The sequence below is a fragment of the Plasmodium cynomolgi genome, chromosome 8 (genome assembly GCF_000321355.1).
Source record: "Plasmodium cynomolgi strain B DNA, chromosome 8, whole genome shotgun sequence".
NCBI classification, from domain to species: domain Eukaryota; phylum Apicomplexa; class Aconoidasida; order Haemosporida; family Plasmodiidae; genus Plasmodium; species Plasmodium cynomolgi.
Window position 1 is genome coordinate 1067006 of NC_020401.1, and position 11175 is coordinate 1078180.

The 11175-nt window shown below is 46.4% G+C and overlaps 1 protein-coding gene across 1 annotated transcript; it reads left to right on the forward strand.

Moving 5' to 3' along the window:
- Positions 1–1106: 1106 nt before the first annotated feature.
- Positions 1107–10439, forward strand: PCYB_083240 (hypothetical protein; the record flags this gene model as incomplete). Its single annotated transcript, XM_004222062.1, has 2 exons — positions 1107–4370; positions 4527–10439. The coding sequence occupies 2 exons, from the start codon at positions 1107–1109 to the stop codon at positions 10437–10439; spliced, it is 9177 nt and encodes a 3058-aa protein (XP_004222110.1).
- Positions 10440–11175: the final 736 nt, after the last annotated feature.

Below are 11175 nucleotides of genomic sequence, written 5' to 3' on the forward strand. Positions count from 1 at the left end.
AAAAAGAGACAAAAAAGGAAAAAAAGACAAAAAGAGCAAAAAAAGGAAAAAGAAGCAAAAAGAGCAAAAAAAGGAAAAAGAGCAAAAAGAGCAAAAAAAGGAAAAAAATTCCCTTTCTCGTTTTCACTGAATATTATGGGGATAAGTACGAACGCGTAAAGAACGCGTTCCTTTTTTCGGGAAAATGAGTTTGTAGTCAGGCGCACAAGTGCGGCCGTTTCACTACAAAATGTTTTCGTCATTTAGTGATTGCGAATCGGTAGCCGCCAGTTGAGCGAACCGGTGTGAGTTGGCGCGACTGGCACGGTTAGCACGATTGGCGTCATTGACACGATTGACACGATTGACACGATTGACACGATTGACGCGATTGACGCGATTGACACGATTGACGCGATTGACACGTTGACACCATTGACGCGATTGGGCTGCTCCCTGCGCACCACCTGACTGAAGTAGCAGCCGAAGCCCGCAGTGGAGAACTCGGCCGGCTGTTTACTTCGGGTGAGGCGCCATACGGAAAGGCTGGGCGACTGTTTGGGTCTTCGCCCAGTTTGCCTTTCCCAGCTGCGTTTGGCGTCAGTAATTTGCGGCGGTAGTTCGTGGCAGTAATTCGTGGCAGTAATTCGTGTCAGCAATTCGTGGCAGTAATTCGTGTCAGCAATTCGTGGCAGCAATTCGTGGCAGTAATTCGCGGCAGTAATTCGTGTCACTAATTCGTGGCAGCAGTTTGCAGCTGCTTTTCCCATTTTCGAGCTTGATCACTGTGCAGGCCGCTCCCGCCGCTCCCTGCTCCCTTCCTCCCATGGGCAAGTGACGAAGACCCCTCGAACTGAGGCGCGCAGGAGCTTAGCTCGTCCGTGGCGCCGCGACCCTCAGACGGCCTCGGGAGAAGGGACGGCGCGCTGGTCAGAAGGCGCGCTGGTCAGAAGGCGAGCTGGTCAGAAGGCGAGCCGAGCCCTAATTTGTGAACCCCATTTTGAATTTCTTTTTTTTGTGTGCAATCCTGGATGTTACCGTTGACCCTTTAGACATTTTCGCCCCGCCCCGCCCCGCCTCGCCGCGTTTCGGCTCTCCTCGCCTCGATCCACCCCACTTGTTAAAAAATGATTTTTAACGCGAAGAAAGGGAAGGAGAAGGAGGGAGATGGCGGGGGTGTCGGAGGAGGAAGCGAGGGGGCTCCAAGTGATGGAAGTCAGAACGGGATTATAAACGACCAGGAGTATGAAAGTTTATTCCCGTCGAACGGACCCTACGGAGGAGGTCCAAATTGCGGACCCACGTACGGACCAGAGTACACAAACAGCTGCAGCTACAGCTACAGTCAAAGTCACACACACAGTCATAGCCATGCTAACATTATGGAATCGATGTGCATTAACGAAATAAAAAGTGCAGAGGAGGACGAACTATTTGACGATTCCAAGCATCATGACAAGGATGAATTGATAACAAAATTGAGGAGTAAATTGCAAATTAAAATAAAGGATTATAACTTAATCATGGATACACTAATAAGGACGAAAGAAGAGTGTGTACAGAGGAATGAGCAAGTGAAGGAATTACAGAAGAGAAACAGTCACGTGGAAAAGGAGTGCGAAAATTTGAAAAATATTATCGAAAGGAAGAATATAGAAAGTGACATGCACTACGGAGGGAAGGGGATCATTTGGGGAACCACAGAAGGGGGAGCAGCGGGAGGGGCAGCTGGTGGAGCAGCTGCAGGACCAACCAATTATGCACGTTACAAGAACGAATACGACGAGGTGAAAATTAAACTAGCCAAGGTTGAAGAGAGGTATAAAGAAATGAATCGAAAAAATGAAAAACTAAGCGAAGAATACAGCAACATGATGAAAGAAAAACTAAAACTAGAAACAGAAATTAATCAACAAATGGATGAGATAAAAAGAAAAAACATGAAGCTGAAAGAAACAAACGAACAACTCAAAGTGGAGAGAGAACAACTACTGAACAAGTACCTTCAGAGTGAAAAAAATAATTTTAAAACCATTAAAGAAAATAAAGCACAAGTACAGGCCCTTCGAGAAATGATACTTAAAGAAGAAACGATGAGAAAAAAATCGATGGAAAATTTGAATAAAGCAAAAGAAATTTTGAGCAAGTCCTTGGCTACATCAGAGGGTAGCATTAAAAAGTTATTAGAGGTGGAAAAAGAGAGAGATGGATTGAAAGAGCAAAATGATCAGTTAAAAAAGAAAATGCAACAGTACAGAACCAAAGTGGAAAACATGAAAGAAGCACTGATACAGTTCGAACGGATGTACAAAAAAATTGTAGAAAAAAATAATCTCATGTTTTCTGTTACTCATGAATTTTTGAATGCAAAAAATTGCAACGTAATGATTCTAAGATCCACTAATGATATCAGACATGTATGCGAGAAGCATAAAATTGATTCCACTCTATTTGAGAACATAAACTGCTTCTCTGCTCTGTACACATATGAAGTAATTTTTAACACCCCTCTGCCTGACTCGGACGACTCGTTAGATGAGCAAGATGGGAAAAAAAGAGATCATGATAAGTATATAAAAATTAAAAAAAAAAAGTTTAAAAGTTTGAATTATTTACTTAACGAAGCTCAAGTAAAAATCATTGCTCTTTCGAGGTCTAACGAAAAAATGGAGAAGTGTTATGTGAACGTGAGGAACAACCGGATGAAGGATGACATGAGTCGATTTGTGAATAAAAACTATCACATCGATCCGCTTACTCTTCAAGGAGAAAAGACACACATGGAAAATCTCCTTCATGAGAAGTTAGAATATATTAGAGAGGTGGAAAACAAAATGAAGGAGAAAGACATCGTCTTGCAGAAGCTTAAGGATGCCAACTGTAGGATAAAGTTGGAGAAAGAAACCCTGCTGAAGGTCATATCTTCCATTTCGAACCTCTCCTCCTTTGTACACGTCGATCGTAATAATAAGAATTGCTCCATAGAGAGCCTCGTCGAGGCTGCCGTTAACGACTGCGTAGGTCGGCACGTTAAGGGTGGTTGCCTTGTAGATGACTGTAGTGGGAAGACTCCCTCCAATGTGAGCAACAACTCTCTGCTGCAGGGTGGAGCTCCTGGCGCTACGGTTAACGGGGCGATGAGCCTGGTTGGCTTTTGCGCAGATGAAGAGGCATGCAAAGCAGGCCGCGCACGTGCGCTGGCGGAGAAGGAGGAGGCCTTCCGTCAAATTTTGGACAATCTCGAGAAAGCCATAGTCAGTATCGAGAACAAGCAAATGAGTTACTTTCGCCGCAGCGATTTGCTCAGTTACTTTGACGACTACGTCATCACATTGGAGATCTTTGGTCGGATCGCCGAATATAATGAAGAGTTCCGCGTGGAACACCTCCTGGAGGATAATCCAGTTGTTCAGCACCCCTCCTCCCAGGGTATCCACACGGACCCCGTCAGCCTCTCCACGGAGCTTCACAAATGGAAGAAGAAACACTCAGAAGAAGAACTTCTACACCATTTAGAAGAAGCTAAAGTGATTCAAAAATACAGGCAGTTCTATCACCATCATTTTATTCACATAAACACCATTTTCAATACCATCGTGAGTTATAATCTCTTTGACATGGAGGCAAAGTACAAAGTCGTATATGAGAGATATTTTAATCTGTTTAATTTAAATTTCAGTAATGTCGAAATTTCCTTCGATTTGCTTCTTAACCGATTTGAAAGGATAATAAGGTTAGCGAAGAGATACGAAAACACCGTTTTGGAGAGTAAAAAAAGGATCACAGAGATGAATGTTAATGAAGCGAATTTGTTCGAACGGGGGAAGAAGCTTGAATATGATTTGGAGATTTTATCGAAAGAGAAGGAGAAACTTCAAAGGTTGGTAAGTCTTAATGAAGAGGAAATAAAACGGGTGGTTAACAATCACGCTGTTTTGCAAAATGAGTGTAAAGAGCACAAGTGCAAAAATGATCTCTTAATCGATAAATACGAACAGGTGAAGAAGGAGAAGCTACTCGTAGAGGAGGAACTCTCCAGCAGGCAAATTCGAAATGCTAAACTGAGTGAACAGAATGAAGAAATGATTAAGCTATATGAGAAGGAGAAGGCATATCTCCACTCGCTAATACAAGAGGAGAAAGAAAACAACCAATTTTTGAGAGAAAAACTAAACTCTTTCTTCTCCCTAAATGAACAAATAAAATCCGATTATGATATTAGATTGAATAATATGAATGACCTTTGGGTCGAGGAGAAGGAGCACAATAAGAAGAACCTATCCGATATTGGCAATTTGAAGATGGAGAATGTGAATTTACTTCAACGGGTTAAAGATTTGGAGAGTAAAAGCTCCTTGATGAAGAAGGAGCTGAACGAGCGCATCAAGCAGGTGAATGTACTGAGGCACTGCATGGCTGTGTCGGGAGCAGCGGGAGGGAAGGAAGGCCAGCAGGGGGATGGTCAGCCGCACGATAAGGAGGGACACACGGAGGGATGGGAGGCCCATACGGGGGAAGGAAAAAGTCTTGGTGCCTCTCCCCTCCAGGGTGTAAACGTAACAATGGGGGGGCCACATCTCCCAATGGACCTCGGAGGAAGTACGTATCACCAATCTATCATAGACGAATTAGAATACAAAGCAGAAAAAGAAGTAAAAATTAAAAAGTTACAGGAAAATAAAGCAGATCTCGAAAGAGAAATAATGCAACTGAAAGGAGAGAAGGAAATCCTAATGGGAGTTATCGAAACATGGAGAAATTTCAGCGCATGCAGTAAGGACGAAATTAAAAGATTGAAGAGGTTGTGTAGTGAACAAGTGGAGAAACATAAGGAGTTCCTTCTCTTAAACCAATCGAATGTAGATAAATTAAGGAAAATAAAAGATCATTTAGGGATAGAAAAATCAAAGCATGCCAAAGAATTGGATGAAACGAAGGACAAGCTGAATGACCAAATCGATAAGCTACAAAACCAAGTAGCAGAGAAGGAACTCCAGGTGAAGAAACTCAAATGGGATTACGAGCAGTTGGAAATCAAAATAAAAGCTTTAGAAAGTGAGAAAAATAATCATCTAGGTATGAAGCAGAAGGAGGAAGAATACATAGCTCTCCTCAAAAATGATAAAACCAATTTGCAGAAGGAACTGAATGGACTTCTCCAGAAGTATCACTCCCAAGTGGAACAAAATAAAAAAATAGTCAACGAAAGGGAGGTCATAATTAATTGTCACAAGGAAGAAATAAGTAATTTGAAGGACCTTTTGGAAAATTTAAAAAAAGAAAACTCACAATTAAATGATATGTTTAGAACGAGAGCCAACCTAAACGACAATCAAATACTCAAGACGAGGTTAGAACAACTATTGGACGTTAACAAAGATCTGCAGGAAGAACTGCACCATAACTGTGCCCTACGGGATAAAGTAAATTTTGAGAACTGTGAACTGAAGCAGAAGTTACAGGTTGAGAAGGGGAAACTACTCCAGCAGCAGAAGTACATCGCGGAGTTACAGACCAACCTGACAGATAAAAACAGCGTAGGAAATATGAACGATGAGTTTGTTGTTAGTCTTAAAGCAAATTTGCATAAGTCTAGAGTAGAGCTGCATAACCTAGCAAAGGAAATCGAGAAGGTCCAGCTGAATGAGGAGAAGTACGTGGTGAAAATAAAGCTGTTGGAGAACCAGCTGTCCAGGAGAGAATGCGAGAAGAAGAAGATGGAACAACAGTTGGAGCAGCAGAGTAGTGAACACGCTATCCATTTTAACAGAATTAGAACCGATTTGGACGTCGTGAATGAGCAGAACCGAGTTCTTCGACTCGCTAAAGAGGAACACGAAAGGAAGATTGAACAGCTGGAGAAGGAAAACCAATTTTTTCAGTCCACCAAGAACAACGACACGGTGATTGTAGAGAAGGAGAAGCTGCAGAGCCAAGTGACGCAGCACCTCGCCATGATTAACGCCAAGGAGAAGCAGATCATTGGCTTGAACTTCCAAATTAGGAAGCTCACCAATGAGAACGCCGAGATGAGGGCGCGCGCAGGATTAGCGGCAGGATTAGGGGCAGAAGGGGGAATCGCGGAAGAAGGGGCATCCGTGACAGCCGCGAACGCCACCAACGCCGCCAACACCGCCAACGCCGCCAACACCGCCAACGCCGCCAACACTGCCAACACCGACGTGTCGCTCGAAATACACAAGTACATCAGCGAAAACATAGACCTCACGGCGGAGCTAGAGAACAGAAACGAAGTGATCGAGCAGTGCAGGGAGGAGGCGAAGCAGAAGGACAAGGAAATTAACAAATTGCACGACGAGATCGCCGCTCTTTCTCGAAGTATGACCAAGCTGAAGGAGTCCCTCCTCGTTATGGAGCAATACAAGGATAACATAAATAGGCACATAAAGGAGAAGGACGAGATCATCGATGGATTGAAGAAAAAGTGCAGCAGCAAACTGGATGATGTATTCCATGGGTACACCGGCAGCAGTACGAACAGTGGCTTCTCTGCCTCTGCTTTGGAAAATGCGATGAACGCATCATCGGAAGAGATCCTAAGCACGCTCAAAAATATGTCTGCAAATGAAGGAGGAGTTCCTGGAGCATCCCCGAATAATGGAGAATCCCCGAATAATGGAGCATCCCCTTCGAACGGAAACGAACACATCGTCATTATTAAGTGCAACATACTGAAGCTGTTTAAACTGGGATCATGCTACCTCTACATAATTAATCGTAACATGAAAGAAATTCAAATTTTAAAAAATCAAGTTAGTTCACTTAAGCAGAACATACAGACGCAGAATGAATTTATCCATAATCTTAAGGCAAAAAATAAAAACAACGAAGTGATTCAAGTAAATAATTTGGACCAAATCGCACAGCTGAAGGATAATATACAGACGAGTGAAATCTCCATACAGAGCTTGAGGACTGATCTCAAGAACACCGAAGAGATGAATAAAATGCATGCACTCAATCTAGGAAAATACAAAAGCTTTATTGTTCATCTCATCCAACAGAACGTAATTATATGTGATATATTTAAAGTGGTGAATTCAAGGAAGAGAGTTGAAGCTTCCATACTGGATCAACTCAGGAGCTTGAAGAAGGCCTTCCATTTGTATATGCAGGACTCAATTATGAACGAGCTAAAGGGGAGTGTAGGATATGGAGGCTCCACCATGGCTGCTATGCAGGAGGGCAGATGGCCCAACGTAAACTACGATATCGTTGAGGATGTTTTTCAGAATGTTCAGAGATTTGCTAATAATTTTAATTCCATGATAGAAAATGGGCAGGCTGATTTTATGAATTTCCGCGCGGAGGGAGATCTGGCCAGCAGTGACCCGGTTAGCGGTGACCCCGTCAGCGGTGCATCCAATGTTGATGCCAGGGAACCCTTGCGAGAAGGCCAAGCTGGAAAAGAACATGTACTCCCCTCCACTAGTGAAAGAATCGGAATTACAGATTCGGGACAGAATCAGAACCTTGTGGAGGATCCAAGTGAGGAGCAAAACCCCAACGGGGAGGCTTCCCAAAGAGGAGAGGCTTCCCAAGGAGGAGAGGCCCCAAACCAGGGAAACATTGATGGAACGGCGGTTCATGACGATGAAGCAGATGGAAAAGCAAGCGTTAGGGGATACCTCTCGGGGGAGGGATCACAAGAAAAAGTGGAGATCCCCCAGGGGGGTTCCATCATCCCGTCAGATGAACAGGACGGAAGTCAAAGAACGAACAACGAAACGTTGAAGCGATATGAGGAGAATGTCTTGGAGGACGAGCATCAGGCGGAGAGGCAGTCGTCGCGCACGTCGGGAAACGTCAGCGGAAGAGGCAGCTCCGACGGAAGAGACAGCTCCAAGGGAAGAGGCAGCTCCAACGGAAGGGGCAGCACCGGTGGAAATGTCACCGGTTTCATTCGAGGCATTTTCCGAGGCATCATTCGCGAAAAGGACGAGGAAAATAAGACTGCACAGGAACCGAGTGAGGCGGCTAGTCTTCGAGTTGAGGACGACGGTGGATCGTCCCACCGCAGCGCAAACGGATTAGTTGCAAGCATTGAGGAAGACGCTGGTGTTGTTACTTCTGGCTTGGAAAAGGGAGTAGACAGTTCGGCGTCGTGCGGGGAAGCGAATGGTAATGAGCAGGGTGACACCGTTCAGTCAGTTCAGTCAGTTCAGTCAGTTCAGTCAGCTCAGTCAGCTCAGTCAGCTCAGTCAGCTCAGTCAGCTCAGTCGGCTCAGTCGGCTCAGTCAGTTCAGTCGGCTCAATCTCCTGAAGGGGATAAAGAAAACGTGGAAGATGGAGGGGAAACCGGCGCGGAGCTGTGCGTTGGCGAAATGGATGCCTCGCATATTGTAGTCGGTGTGGAAGGAGAGGAGGACAGATCGCATAACGCGGAACACGAGGAGGGGGCAGCCGATGGTGAGGAGGAAATTGCAGGGGGGTCGACTCCAACGGGGGAGTTATGCAACATGGGAGGAGAAATAAACCCTGATGGGGGCGAGAGCCCCAGGGAGGGTGATGAACTGCATAAGGACGAAGCGCTGCCTGACCAGCTAATGCCTGACCAGCTAATGCCTGACCAACTGCTGCCCGACCAGCTGCTTCCTAACCAACCGCTGCCCGACCAGCGGCTGAGCGAGCAAGGTGAGCATCCGGCATGGGTTCCCCTGACATCCCGCGTGATGAACGACCTCAACGGACCCAGCGGTCGCATGGTGAGTCCGTTTAGATCGCATGTGTCCGAAGACAATTATGACATGGGGGAGGGAAAAGGAATGAAAAAAAGAAAATACAACTCCGACTCAGAAATGGTGAACCCGAACTGGCCTACATTTACGAGGCATTTGAAGAAGCTCAAAAAAACTGCGGAGGGTGTGCACAGTCAGCAGGGGGAGCAGCAACCTGAGCAGTCGTATCAGTCGCAGCAGCTGCAGCAGCAACCGGAGCAACCGCAAGAACCGCAAGAACCGCAAGAGCCGCAAGAGCCGCAGCGGAGTGACGGGGAAGGGGAACACATCGGCCATAGAAGCGGAGAGTCCTTTCACGAGGAGGGGAGCTACATGGGCGATGGTGGTAGTTACCCCCACGATGATGAAGGAAGCAGGCAGGATGACCTGAACGCTGAATTGCACACACACGGGAGGAAAGAAAACATATTTTTCGAGTCCATCCAAGGAGTGGGTCACCTAAGGGAGGAGGTACACCACTCAAGAAAACCCTACGATCATGCCGACCAAAACGTCCTCCAAGGCAATCAGTACCATAAAGGAGAAGAAGGAGAAGAAGAAGAGGAAGGAGAAGAAGCAGAGGAAGAGGAAGAAGCAGAGGAAGGAGAAGAAGCAGAGGAAGGAGAAGCGGAAGAAGAGGTAGAAGAAGGAGAAGAAGCAGAGGGAGAGGGAGAAGAAAATCACGAAATGGAGAGCAACAGAAGCTGTTATGTAATCTCGTCAGATGATGACTGTGAGAGGAATGACGACAATGGAAGGGGGGCACTCGCGGGGGGACAGCAGCGGGGCTCTGAAGAGGAGGAAGGCGACGACGAAGGAGAAGAAGAGGAAGAGGAAGACGAAGGAGAAGAAGAAGGCGAGGAAGGCGACGACGAAGAAGGAGACGATGATGAGGATGAGGATGATGGAATGGGTGAATACGAAAATGAGGAGTACGAAAATGAGCAGTACGAGCAGGAGGACTACGAGAATGAGCAGTACGAACAGGATGAAGAGGAGGACGAGGACGACGACGAGGACGATGGCGAAGACGATGGCGAGGACGATGGCGAGGACGCGAATGAGCAATTCGAGCAGTATGAAGAGTACGATGCGGCCGCAGAGGAGGAGGAGGACTATGGCCAGTACAATGGGGGTAACTCCAAGGACGAGGTGGGCGAAACAGATGAGATGGGCGAAGCGGACGAGATGGGCGAAGCGGACGAGATGGGGGAGGAGGAGGAGTATGACCAGTACGATGAGTACAACGAGAGAGATCCGGAGGGGGAAGAAGGGGAGGAAGAAGGGGAAGAAGAAGATGGCGAGCAGGACGGACAAGGTCCAGGAAGAGGGCTGTCCGAAAATGACCCCCTGGATAGCTACAACGAAAATACTGACAGTCCAGTGAGCACCCCCTATCGTCACCATGGTGAAAGTACCTATGACGATCAGCCCAACAATGATTTCTCCCAATCTGCGCATTCCGACGGGAGTAATGAACAGGGGGAAGAGCACCCTGTTCTGTTCAACCCGTCCAATGTAACGATGGCACAGAATGACGTGTCATACGAGGAGAATGCGGATCAAGGGGGGGCCATTAGCATACCGTCTTCGCATGAAAACAATGAGGACGTGTTTGACAAGCAGGGGGCGGACACAGAAGGGGGTGCAGAAGGAGATGCCGAGGAGGGCGAGCAGGATGAGCAGGACGAGCAGGACGAGCAGCAAGCCCAAGAGCACTAGAGGAGGGCAGAACGGCGTAGCCACCTTCGCAGCTGGGTTCACCCAGGCGAACTTCTCATTTGCATTTTTTAAGTGCCTCCATACGTGGGAAAAAAACCCAAACAGAGTTGCCCCATTCGTCCACCCCCCTCATTTGCCCTCCATTTTTTTCCACTAAAAATAGCAAACACTTAACCATGCTGTATGATTAAGACAGGGTGTGAATGTGTGTATATGTTTCGCACCGTGCTTCACTCTCATGTGCTTATCGACGTGGTTAGTTCCCCTGGTTTTTTTTTTTTTTCTACGCATTCTGCTGGCGTGTCTATATGCACATGTACACACTTCTACATGTTCGCGTCGGTATGAAGTAACTGTGAACTTTAGCAACTCACCCCCCTGCGCAATTAATAAAAATCCTTTGTTTTGATAAACCACCCGATCCAACACCGTGATGTTGTAGAGAGACACCACATGGTCAGGTGTGTCATTTGGTAGTGTCCTTAAATCAGCATCGCTTCATCGACGATTTGGGTAACTCTCTCACTGGGCATTTTGTTCAGAAGCATTTTTTTTTTTTTCTGTGGGGGATTAACGCTGCTCCGTCGCCTTCCCTTTTCACGGTAACGTATCGCTGCGACTGGCGTAGTGGCATTCCCCTGTTAGTGATACCTCCAAATGGTGGAGATGTAACTCAGCGCAGATAGGATAGGTCACCCTTCTTGGAATCGTCACCAAGTCAGAAAAAAAAAAAGTA